The sequence below is a fragment of the Calonectris borealis genome, chromosome 11, assembly GCF_964195595.1.
Source record: "Calonectris borealis chromosome 11, bCalBor7.hap1.2, whole genome shotgun sequence".
Taxonomy (NCBI): domain Eukaryota; kingdom Metazoa; phylum Chordata; class Aves; order Procellariiformes; family Procellariidae; genus Calonectris; species Calonectris borealis.
In genome coordinates this window covers 22,513,539-22,526,523 of record NC_134322.1, presented here as the reverse complement: position 1 = coordinate 22,526,523, position 12,985 = coordinate 22,513,539, and the positions used below count along the sequence as shown (strand labels likewise).

At 49.0% G+C, this 12,985-nt stretch overlaps 1 protein-coding gene across 2 annotated transcripts in view; it reads right to left on the bottom strand.

Moving 5' to 3' along the window:
- NPTN (neuroplastin) overlaps positions 1–4,944 on the bottom strand; it is a 61,038-nt gene extending 56,094 nt beyond the window's left edge. The window contains exon 1 of one of the 2 annotated variants that reach the window (XM_075160565.1): positions 4,705–4,944. In XM_075160565.1, the coding sequence (XP_075016666.1) occupies positions 4,705–4,792 (88 nt within the window). In that variant the 5' untranslated portion in view covers positions 4,793–4,944. The remainder of the gene's footprint in view (positions 1–4,704) is intronic. The other variant, XM_075160566.1, reaches the window with a different exon arrangement.
- Between the last annotated feature and the right edge of the window lie 8,041 nt (positions 4,945–12,985).

The following is a 12,985-nucleotide window of genomic DNA, read 5'->3' as shown; positions in this document are numbered from 1 at the left end:
TCTAAGAACTACTTGGTTTAGGCAGTAAAGGAATGGAAAGCAGCAGTCCTGCAATGTAAGATCTGACCACCATTAAGGATCCCACTGGACATGAGTCAAAAATGTTTTACTGTAAGAAACCATTTGTCTTGTGATGCAAATGGGAATGCCATATGCAAGACACATTGAGTGATCCTTCCACTCCACTGAACCTTGGTCTGGTCCCAACTGGAAGTGCGTCCAGTTTCACACATCACGCTCCAGAAAACGTGACTGAAGGAAATCCACAGAAAAGCACCAGGAACAGCCAGGAAAATGCAACTTATCAAGAACGACCTTGACAATTAACCTGGAGAAGTACAGAAAGTAATTGCTGATGAGAAGGTAACACCCTCCCTCCCACTCTAAATTGCATGGATAAAAAGAATAAAAAGCCTAAAAGGATAGGAAAGCAGGTTTAGGTTAGATTTACAGAAGATCTTCCCATCTAATAGATAAGCAGAAACAGTTTATCTAACTTTCAATCTGAACAGGTTCATCAGTGGGAGCTGCAGCACCTCCAGCACTTGAAGTTAAGAATGCTTTGGCTTTACAACATAAGGATGAATCACAGGCTAGCATTGTCCTTTACAATGCAAGTTTTTACAATTGCCTCCTCTAAAGTAGTACTTACAGCAAAAGAAACAGCTCATTGTGAAGGGGAGAATCACCTCATTCATGAATTTAACAAGAAGTAGATTTCATACAGTAGTAAGTTGTAAGGACAGTTAACACTCTCGGTGTATTTCATCACTGAAAAGTAGTTCCACTGAGTCCCTTGCTTTGAACTGTTTCTCGACATAATTAAAACTATTGTTTGAAATGTCAGTGCTAGCAGTTATCGCCTCTTTACCTGTTAGCTGAGATCTGTCAGAATTCCATGCAATTTTAGAGTGTATACATGTTTGTCATATTGCTGGTACTTAAGCTTCCTATGCGGGAGTTGTAGGAGGAAGGAGAACAGCAATGGTGGGAAAGAGAACAGAACTTTGAACATTTTCCTCTATGCTCAGCCCACACTCACGCTCCATAAATGCTGTATGAAACTGTTTTAGTTTTATCTGAGGACCATTAAAGTCATGTCAGAATACAATCAGCACAAAATGGATGAGAATTAGCAGCCAGAAATAGCATTACAAGGATAAAAGGAAGGTTTTTCACTTGCTCTTTTAAGAAACTCATTTTAAGAAGCTACTCTTTCCTGATTTTATGGTCATTTCTGTACTGGTTTCTTCTAACAGAAAAGCCAGGTTGTTTAGCTAGCTAGTTAGTTCCTTCTCATTCATCCAAACAGAGGATGAAGAGAGCAAAGCTAAACAAGTACCACCTAACTTAATTTGTTTTTATTTCCACTTACATATAACTTTGAATAACCCAAACAATTTTACGAAGTCAGCATTCACAGTTTTTAAAACGTGATGTTTAAGAATTCCCTCCTCTACACAATGCATGACAAAGTCTGGTTTTAAGCGCACTTTACAAGACCAAAGCTCTGAAAAGGGAAGAACTTGAAAAATTGCTAGCAATTCAACTCACATGTTGGTGTGCTGAAGAAACACTGCGGATTTCATGGGGGCAGTCCAAGCATCTATTTTAGACAACAATAAAAATACAGCCATGCTCCTTTAAATCCAAACACTCTAAGGTGAAAGTATTAGTGCAATGAAGTCTTTCTTTTTAAGCAAGCAGCTGGAGAAACAGAGATATGGCAAACATTAAAAAACAGCAACTGGAAAAGGCATGTTATTCATCACCAAACAGCAAGTCAAGCACCATTCCATAAGGAAGATGCTGTCTGTTTTGAAGCGCTGAAGTGATTTTCCAACAAATACCAGTTGGAAACTACAGGTTTAATACAGATCATCTTGACAGACTGGCTTTTTCCAGGTGTTCCTCCTCATCTCACTTCTAACCCTCCTTTCCATCACTTCAACTAACTGTGCTCTGGATACAAGTGACAAGCTAGCGTGCATCAGAAATGCAGCCTCGAAGAACCTGATAAGTTTCTCAGAGGAATACTCAGAAAGTTAAATTTCTGACATGCAAATTTTTCTGTGATCTTTAGGTGTTTATGCAAGAGCTTTAAAAATAATCCTTACAAGTGTCAAAAACCTACTTCCAGTTTTAGTAAGCTTAAATCTATAGGTGAGTCTGATTCAAAATATTCTGAATTACATTAATTCTGGAAAAATCACAGTGATCTCCTGTCAGAAGCAGAAAAAAGGCTGCCTCCCACAGACACTTGGGATTCCACTGGGCATTTTCTGTGCCCGGTGAGTGGTGACATGCCCTGCAGTTTCAGCAAGTACATTACCATTCCCTTATCATCGTAAACTCACGTGGTGTTACCGTACGTTCAACAGCTCTTGGACTATCACCCTTCACTATAGTCACGGCTCCGTATCAATAATAAGTAATGCAATTCTTGCATATGCACTTTGGGATCCTTCCATATACCTTCAAAGCACATACCTGTGTGTTAGATATGTGGTTTTTTTTTTTTAAAGGAGTTGCACTGACATACTTGCACATGCCTGCTCAAACCACAACATCATTTTTCTAACGACTTACAAGGAATATACACAATTCAGGAAATGGCTGTACCTACTCTTCATGCCAAAGCAAAAGCGGAATTGTTCTGTTTCATTAAGGGTGTCATTGGCTATTATTCGCTGAAAGAAAACAGCTCCTCTGTGGCAGGGCCTGCAAACTTTAAATTCGTTTCCCTCTATTACAACAGCATTCAAATTGGGGTAAAAATCCAACAGCAGCAATGAACCTTATTCAGAAGGACCTCCACCTTTCAGCTGGCTTGAAAGTGTTCTACTCCTTTCAAAGTAAGTTTTCATTCACCGGTGTAAACTCCCTACAGCAGCACAGATACTCAGAGTCTCCCTTACCACTTAATTGCTTGGATGACCCTAGTTAACCAAATAAAAATTGAGCTTTCAGGACACACCTGGGGTCTGCAGTCTTACCTCACGCCACGATCTGCTACTGCTTGGTTAGCTTCACATCAGGAATGGAAGTAATGATTAAGACACAGAAAGGCTAAAGCCTTCCATCTCTGCCAAAAATTTATTTAATTGTTGACCTCCAGATGTATAACTACTATCAGACACCAAACGTTTGCACTGCCTACCAACCAGCTATTTGGAATTGTTATACCAGCTGCCGGCATTTGACACCTCGCCTGCTAACTCTGCAGAGGAACAGCTTCAGGCGCACGACCCATTTAACTTGCATGTCAGAAGACTGCTCACCTGGCTTCACCCAAATACAAGGGGAACACGGCACAGGCAGATTAAGCCTGCCAAGATGATGCTCAGATGGCACAGCTATCGCAGGAAGCATCTCTGCAACAGAGAACCAGACTTTATCCACAACTCAGCCCAACTAGCACGTTCCTGGGAGCTCACGGAAGTCAGGACCCTAATTCCCACTGAACTCCAGTGGAATTTGCCCAGACTCTTTTAGGCTCCACAAAAAGTCCCTCGTATTGCAGAAAACCTACAGTTTTGTATCGTGTGGATGCCAAAGCTTCTTCTGTTTGGTTAACAGACATGGGGCTCGGTTCTGGTTTCAGACTGCAAAATCCGCACGTACTAAGGCAATAATTCTGATCTGGGATCTTCAGAACATTATTTCTTTCTTCCACCTACATCTCTCCTATCATCGTCAAACATGCTGAAAGCCTCAACGTTTCTTCTAGAGCAAACAGCCAACGAAGCTGAAGCAAGGCAAAATTCACCCCAATGGAAGGAAAACGCTAGGACTGAATAATATCTGCAGAGCAGAAAGGAAGGAAAGAGAAAGAAGGATGAAACGATGAAACCTTGTGTGGGATTGGTATATTAGTAAGATATCCCTTCCTTCTAGGTAAATTTTCCCCAACACATGTAAACCGTAGTCTCTTGTGAGCCAAGATCCCTGCCCTTCACAGCATTTACAGGCCAAAGCATCCCTGACATTAGTTTCACCATGATGCTGCATAAGAAGCCGGTCCAGAAAGACTGTGCTCGGGCACTTCTGGAGCAGATAAAACCTGCCTCCACGGCTCGCTCTCTCCTTCGGATGGCACGATAAGACATGCATTTTTATAAGCGCTGCGGGACCTTCCTTCAAGCAGGAGGCTCGCACTCTCTTAGGCCAGCCTCTTGGCCCTGCTTCGTTCTGCCACTAATTGTCATGCACTTGGCTGCAACCTCATCAGGGAGGAGGCATGCCGCGCTAGATTTAGCTCATGCTATCCTACAAGGAAGAAAGAAGGGGTTTTTTTCTCCTTCTACGCTCCTATCAGAGGACCTCTTTAGTTGCTAAGGAACTACGGTTTTATTGCATTATAAATGATTTAAGGCAGCCCGGCAGATGCAGGTTTAGTAGGCGGGAGGAGATGTTCCATTTTACCGGCAGCACGAGACGCCTCAGGAGAAGCGGGGGGCGGGGGGGGGGAGAAACCGCCGCGGCGCGGCCCTGTCAGCCCCCCCTTCCCCTGAGGGACCCGAAAACACGGGGTGTTCTCCCCCAAACCCGGGGTCGCCCCCCACCCCGGGCCCGGGGGGCGGCCGCGGAGCCCACTGTCCACCCCCCGTTTGACCCTCGTCCCCCGCCGCCGTAGCCGCCCCCGTAGCAACCAGCCGCCCCCGTAGCAACGCGCCCCCCCCCGCCCCGCCCCGCCGCCCTCACCGTTCTGCGCCGCGGCGGGTCCCGGCAGGAGCGCGGCCGTCGCCAGCAGCAGCGAGAGGGCGGCGGGGAGCGGCCCGGAGCGCGGCATCCTCCTGTCCCACGGCCGGGGAGGGGAAGCAGGAGGAGGAAGGGGGCGGCGGGGTGAGGCGGGCGGCGGCGGGAGCGAAGCGGCTCCGGCTCCGTCCTTCTCCGCCGACCTCCTACCGCAGCGCAGCGCCGGCTCTCGCGACGCCGCCGCCGCCTCTCGCGAGATTTGACGGGGACGGAGGGCGGGGGGGCGGCACCGCGCGAGGCGGGGGGCGACGCGCGCGCGGGGCGCCGGGGGTGTGTGTGAGGGGGGGAGGTGTCACGTGTCGCGCCGCCCGCTCCCCGCAGCCGCCATGTTGCCGCCGTTTTCCCCCCCTCCCCGCGACGGGCGGCCCCGGCCTCCAGCCCGCGGCCTCCCCCCTGAGGCGCCGAGCTGGCGGGCCGGCGGCGGGCTGCCCGGGCTTCGCGTCGGCGGCCCCGCCGGAGGCTGCCGTCTCCTCAGGGGAGCTGCTGCTGGGAAAGCTGCAGCCTGAGGAGCGGCACGCGCCTCCTCGCTTTTGTTCTGCCTGGACTTAAAATACGGGCAGATAGAGGGTTAGGCAGGCCAAGAGCCGGTAGTTTGGCTCCGGTCTTAATTGCAGGGGCGATTTAGGAGTTTTAAGAGCCCTTCTGCAGCGGCTGTGGGGTCAGAGGAACACAGAATCCATCCCAATAAACACCCATTTTATCAATCGCCGCTTTCCAGCATGTTTCCCCCCAGTAGGCTTCTGTATGGAGTTTGCTCAGTGAAAGTGCTGCCCTTTTTGTAAAAATACAAGATGGCCAAATGAAATTTTGCAGTAAGGAATGAAGGGGGGAAGACATACGGTCACGTTGTTGAGAAGGGCTGCCTCGTCCTGCATGTCTGCCTGATGGCTGGGACAAAGAGCCGGCTCATGATTAGGACCCACAGACTGCCAGCACGTAAGACTACTCATTTATATGAAAAACCAAAACAGTTACATGTTTTTTCAAGTATAGGATAGGCTCTGTCCTTGTTGCACAAGTAGGAAACCAAGGCTGCAAGAAGCGAAGGCGTTTGCCCCGGGTTAGTGCCGGAGTCGAGGGCGGAAAGCAGAAAATCTCACTCCTGGTTTACCAGACTTGTCAAGTGTCCCGAAAACGTCACTGTGGTTCCAATTTGAGGCTTGCCTGATGAGCGTTCGGCAGGTTTTCTCTTTATTTCTCCGTCTGTAAAACACAGATATCGGGTCAGATGTACTGCTTATGCTCTGGTTGCTTTGTACTGCGCTGGTGACCCTAGCCGACGGTGAGCCCGATGTAGCTATTTAAGCCAGATTTGTGACTGCTGTCCCTCATGGGATGACAGGAATGGCTGGAGCCTACGGCTGGATGTGAGCTCCTCATTCTAACGTACACCCAAAGCTGGGAGATACAAGAGTTGCAGGAGACCGTGGGACAGACCAGCAGAGAAGGATGCGGGAAAAAAAAAGCAGAAAATCCCTCAAAAACAGATTTTCTGCTTTCTGCAGAGTCCTCTGTTTCCAATCCAGAGGTCTCTGCAGGCACCAGTGTACCCACAACGTGATGGACTGGGGGAGCGGGTGCAGCACCTGCTTGCCTTGTGTGGTAACCTCCAAAACAGTCGTAATTCCTCGCACCGCTCTACCTCAGCAGCGAGAGCCTGCAGCGGCTGCACAGATCGCACCCTTGCTCCTTCTCTTCCTTCAAAGCAGCCGCTTGACTTTGCATCCCTTGTCCTTTACCTTGGCCTGGTTATTCTCAGCTAATCATTAGCAAACAGACTCCGAGTCCTTTTATTGTTGGTGTGACTCAAAGACTGAAAAGGAGGATCTGACACACCTTTTTTAGCGCTTCAGGACTTTGGTGACGATCATCGTGGGCTTAACGACTGCAGCTTCACAGGGCCGAGGTCACATGCGACAAACATTTGGGCATGTGCTAGTCCTGGCTGCCCGTAACTCTCCAAGGATGCCGTGGTACTAGATTTGATGTGCATCAGATATTCCACTGTGCCGTGCATCCTGCGCTGGAGAATTTCCATGGTGCATTTCCATGACTCACTATTCATGCCAGCTGAATCATCTGTGACACTACTATTTGTTTTCTTGCCATGGTGCAGAAACATCCTCTTTTTCCCTCTCTGTGGAACAGTTCTGACAGTAGCCCTTGCAAACCAGAAGGAATAGGCAAAAAGATCCAGAAATCAACGTCTCACACGGCGGTGTCCTTCCTTCTGCTTTTTGCATGCTCTTTTGCCTGCTGAATGTTAGTTCCAGAGGATTTTGCTATAACTCTCCTTTTTGCAAACACCCACTCGGTATTAGGCCTTACCTACACTCAACTGTTTTCCAAGTTTGGAACTAGTTAGCGATGTACTTGCCTCTGAGCATGGTTTGTATCTGCACAGTAATACTTGTTTCGTAACCATGGCAGCTCACAGTGACTCATGCTGCCAGAGGCCTGGGCCGAAGTTAGCAGAAGGCTTTGGTTTTTTTTTTTTTTACCCTTTGTAACCAGCTCAGCACACTGTTGTTTTGCTAGATCTTCTCCCCACAATTGCATAACTCACCCGTCACGTTCGCGTTCCTCTGGCTCTGTCCTGGGGACAGCCCCGGGACACGCTGCCCTGCTTACCGCTGGTTTCACCCCAGTGCGTGCGTTCGCTGGGAGCGTGGAGCCGTGGCTGCCAGGGTTTCCCTCGAAGGCTCTGATCGGAGATGGTTACCCAGAGCGGTTAATGAAGGTGCCACACAGTCGGAGCTAACCTGTGGGTTTGTGGTTGAGGCAGAGGCGCTGTGAACACAAGAAACCAAAGCAGAAGATCACTGTGGCCAGAAGAGGACTGTGCTGACAGACCTGATCTGAAGTTTGCTGTTGCCTTCAAGAGTCTTTTGGGAGACATAAACAGGGTTCCTACAGATCCATAATACATATAGCAGGATCTATTCCTGCCACACTCATGTATCCAGCCATGGCTAATATAGGGTAAAAACCTGTCCTACCATGCAGGAGTATATCCTCTTACAACAGATTGCTCTTACAGTGGAGTTACGGAGAAAAATAGGATTTACCAGCACTGGATTCAACACAGAGGCTTGATAGTGAGGAAAGAGGTTTCTTACAAAGGCAGATTGAGTCTTCTGTAGGGTGCTTGTGTGGGTACGGTGATTCCTGACCTTGTGAGTGGCAGGGGGGAATCAGACATGTCAAAGTTTCCAGATGCAGTAACTCAAAATTCCTGCATTTTCCCTTCAACCAAGACCCGACTTCTTTTCACCTGGGATGTCTCAATTTTTATTATTCTCTGATTATTCATTCGGACTTCAGCAAAAGCAGGACAGAAAATCTTGGATTCGAAACAAGCAACCATCAGCAGCAGCAAATTCAGGAGAGAGTTTCAATTCTTCTCGCATTGCAGAACAGCAGAGGCATCATCCTTTTTTTCTGTATAATCTTTGAGCCTGTCTTCTTGCAACTTGAAATGTTTAAGAGATCCCTGTTATTTTGATGTATTTATTGATATGCTTTGCCTCTAGAAGTCTCACTTGCAGTCATCTTCTTTTAAATCTACTATTGGCAAGTTGAAAACGTAGGGTAGAGCATGAAACGCTCGCTGATGTCTAGCAGCGAAGCTCAGCTATTGCAGCTGTTCTCAGGGCTGAGAAATGCTGAATAACATCGGTTAATACTTTGAAGGCGACATGGTAGGGAAAACACAGATCCATATCCAGCAGGCTCAAATCAGCTTGTAGACGGACACATGCACACGCTGTACTTGCAAACCAGAATGCCGCGGCACTGTAAGACTGCATTGCTAAGTGCACGATCAAGATAACACGCTGTGTTTGTTTTGAGCGTGTGGGGGAGAGATGAATGAGCAAACACAACAAATACGTGTGTGCATGTATATACATTGTAGAAGGCCAGCCAGACTCAAAACTCCGGCTGCTGACCCTCAGCGGTCCTCGCCTGCCTTGCAGCATGGCAGAGGTCTGCAGTGAGTGGTACTGCTGGCGTAAAGCATCCCAAGAGGTAGCTCTGGCCTTTGGGTTATACATACGGTTAATGTATATTCATCTCCCCAGAGGCACAATGGCAGGCAGGGAACACCATTAACCTAATCAAATAACGGAGTGGAGCCACCAGACAGAGGTGACACCCCTCCCTGTGAGTCACCAGAAAGGCTTTCTGGCTCTTCTTACAGACAGGGGTGTGCTGCACGGGGGACTCCTTACAAGCTTTCATCCTAAATAGCCAGAGAAAGATTGAACTGAAAAAGAAGTGGTGCTCTGAGGAATGAGAAGCAAAAGAAAAGCTCGTCAAATAATAGAGAAACAGACTTTCTGAAAAAAAGAGAGGAAAGACCCTAGTGTAGTGATGAGAAGAGAATAAGAGATATGCTTTCTTATTTTGCAGAAAGCTGGTTTTACACATCTCAACCCCACTGGGTAATGGCAGTTCGGTTATTTCGAGCAATCTCCCATCCTCCTACATGTTCAAATGTTCCTGTCAGAACTGGTCAAAATGTTTTAACTGATTTTTTTTTTCCTAAGAAGTGTCTTTTCATGCAAAACAAACATTGTGACAGAAAGGGTAATTTTGGTCAGAATGATTTGCAATGTAAACAAAGAGTCCAATGAGAAATATCAGCATATTTGATTTCATCTTTGTTATGACAAAAATCTGAAGTTTGTGTAACCTTATTTTCTGCAGAAAAGGAGCAAGGAGGACAAAAAGAAAGTGCTTTTTTCCCCTCTCTCTGACCCAACCCCAAAGTTATTTCTCTCAATTGCAAATTTTTCATCCAGCTCAGCCATGCAGTCATGTTTTTCTCCACCCAATGTTTTAGGGAACCAGGTCCAATAGCTTAGTTTTCTTAGTTACAGACACACAAGAGCTATTCTCTGACCTCATTATCCCGAGGAAAGGAAAAACATTATCCTCCTGCTCTCATCGGGAGCAGCTACATCCAGCCACGGGCAGGATGCATGAGGACAGCCATGCTGCACCCCAGCTTGCTCTTGCAGGCTGTGGGTCCCAGCGAGAGGCCTCCGAGAAGGCACAGGGGAAACCTGAACATCTGGAGCAATTTGCATGATGCAAAGGTGAAGTTGTGGATGATGCCATCAGAAGTAGACGGCAGGTGGCACCCATGGATTAGCACAGGGCTTGCTCAGGGTGAGCGTGAGCCAGGCTGGGCAATGCCTGCAGCTAGGGTTTAGCTTCATCTCCTTGAAGAGGTAGAAGAGCAGGGAAATGGGCTCTTTTGATTGCATGCAGGGACATATCTGTGTCCTGTGTGGGGTGGCCTGGGGCTATTCCTCACAGGCCACTCAGGCTATTCCCAACACATTTTGTTAGCCTGGGGATCACGCTTGGCTTTGGTCAAGGGGTGCCCAGAGCAAGCGGGGGTTTTGTGTTGGGGAGCAGCAAGGGCACTGCTCCCTAAGGGATGGGGAAGCAAGGGGGACACCATGGCTGGCAGGGAAGGACCAGCCCAACGGTACCTGCATAAGGAGGGCAGGAGGCAGGCAGGGTCAGCCAAGAGTCATCAGGCATGTTCACAGCAATAAGGGAGGCTTGAGATCAAGCTGAGAAATCAATCCACAGGTCAGGATCAATCCTGGTGAGGGCAACCAGGGTCAGACACAGCCAGGTGATCCCCAGGCAGGTCAAGGTGACAAAACAGACCTGAGCCCAAGCTGGGAAGTCAGTCTGGATCAGGATTCAGATCAACAGAGCCTGTAGTAGGTACAAATGTAGCTGGGGCTGAACTAGAGACCAGCACCCCAGGGGCACAGCTCAAACAAGGACTGAGGGCCCTGGGCTGAGCTTAAATGGGCTCACAGGCCCATGGGCAGGCGTGGGTGGGAGTCCCAGGTGGGGCTGCTCAGGGCCGTTAGTGCCCCCAGGACTTGCCACCCAGCCTGCAGGCCTAGGTTGCTCAAGAGGTAGAAGAGCCTGTGCCATCCCCAAAGCGGTGCACGCTCTTTTTTACAGCAAGGGACACCTCAGTGAGCCACATGGTCCCTCATCTCCTCGTCAGGGCTGTATTTGGCTGTGCCACCCTGACTCTCTGCTCTTCCCTCCTGGGCTCGTGGTTCCCAATCCCAGCTCCCCCATGACACGCGTCTCTTCCTAAAGGAGCACCCACATACCGGCGTCACTGTGGGGGTGCTCAAGCCTGGTTTCGGAGGGCTGGAGGCAGCCCAGTGACCCAAATGTCGATGACAGCTGTGCTATCATGGCTTTGCATCGACCGCAGTCCTCTCGCTGCCTCCCCCTGGGTCCCAGCCGCGTGCAGCCAACCAGGCAGAAACGCCGATACGTTTGGCTAAACGCCGATGATTAAAATGAAATGAAGATGATCAGGCTTGGATCATTGGGGGGACAACAGAGGAAACGGCCCAGCCAGGAGTTCATTACTGAGCTGACAAACAACAGCCTGTGCAGCACGGATTGCTTGTGATGGTGGGCAGTGGCGGACCACGTGTCCTGTGTGCTGGTTATCGCATCGTACATGACACTTATTTTCAGCATCCCCTACAGGTCAGCCTTTACCAGCTAAATCAAAACTAAAGGTATTAGCTGGCCTTTACAGTATGGTAAATGATACAATTATCTCAGTCCAAGCTATTTTCCTAATCCTGTGTGATGCAGGTCAGATTAGCCATGTGCTTTTTTTCTAGCCTTAATGGCTTTTTTGGCTTCCTCTGGTCAGGCTTTCTGAGATGGGGCTGTCTGTGCTGGCCTGGGGCACGTTTATTTTAGCCAGTGATGCAGTGGTTTAATAAAAGTGGTTCTGAAACCTGAGGCTCCCTTCTCCCTTGAGAGTATGACACCTAAAATAAATACCAGTCATGAGAAAGAATCAGTCCAGCCACGAGGACACTAGTAGGTTTTAATGGCCTTGAGCAGCCTCAGCTGGGACCCCCACCCACACACCCTCAGCCCATTGCTCCAGGAGCCCTATATAAGCTCAGAGCCAGGAGTTGCTCTTGGTTTGAGCTGGAATGTGGGTGAGTCCATCCTGCTTGGGCTCCAAGACTGGCCTTTCTGGGGTGGGATCTAGATGTCTCTTGTAGGTAGCTCTGTCTTCTGTTTTGCTGCTCCTGGATGGACCCCCAATACAGGCATCTTCCCTGGGGCTGCTTTGATGCTGCAGTATGCTCCCTCTTGGAAGGGTTCCCACCTCTGCTGTGGTTGCCTTTGTCTCTTGGTTCAGTCCCACTGTAGTTGCTCACTAGCACTTGGGGAAGGCAGTGGGTCTGTTGTCAGTCAAAGTCAGCATTTCTTCTGCGTGGGCACCCCTTGGTGTGAGGTCTGGGGCGCTGCTAGTAGCCTCAACCCTTGTGTCTGAGACAGGAGCTATTCCTTGAACTTGACTTTTTGCCTGAGCAATGAGGAAGACTGTGCTGGTGGCTGAAATGGGGGATTGCATGTCCCCACCTAGCAGGCAGAGGGGAGATGCCAGGTCTGCCTCTTGGTCTGCCAGCTGTGCCCCCCAATATAGCTGACCATGGACCCTCTGTGTGCTGCGAGGGGCCCACTGTGCCACTTCCCCTGGAGGTGGGAGCTTGGGGTGCCCATCCCAGCAAGCATGGGCTCACCTGGTGAGACTCCAAGGCGTTGTTGGGGCAATGGAAAGGAGTGCTTTCATGACATGTTTAGCTGCCCCTCCCTGGGAGCTGGAAAAGTAGGGATGGTGTATGAGCAGCTGAAAACCTTCCAGAAACTCATGCGTGATGCACAATCTAGATCCAGAAACCTCCTCCCAGGTGACTGGGGATAGCCAAAGCCCCTGAGTGAACTGGAGAAAAGTATCTGTTTATAACCCTCAAGAACTGGATTCAGGGCTGGGGCTGTGCTGGTCAGTGCCATGCCCTGCTGAGGCCTGGAAGTGAGATAAAAGGGGAGAATCAGGGGTTTCTCATGGAGGTTTTAGGCTGTGTTTGTTGGGGATAATGTTTGGGCTTCAGACATCTTGCACCTTCGAGAGACAAAAGCTACTGAGGAAGCTGCGGCGGAGAGGGATGGGAAAAGCTTCTGGATGCAAATACAAAAAGAAAAGTAATTTCTGAGCAGAATAACTTTTTATCAATAGGAAAAATGAACAATAGGGAATAGCAGTGAGTGACCACGGGCTCAGCTGAGTATCTTCGGTATCTCATCTACAAAAGCTGGGAGGAGTGTCAATAGGGGAGGTGTAATTGATGGCAAACATTATGGC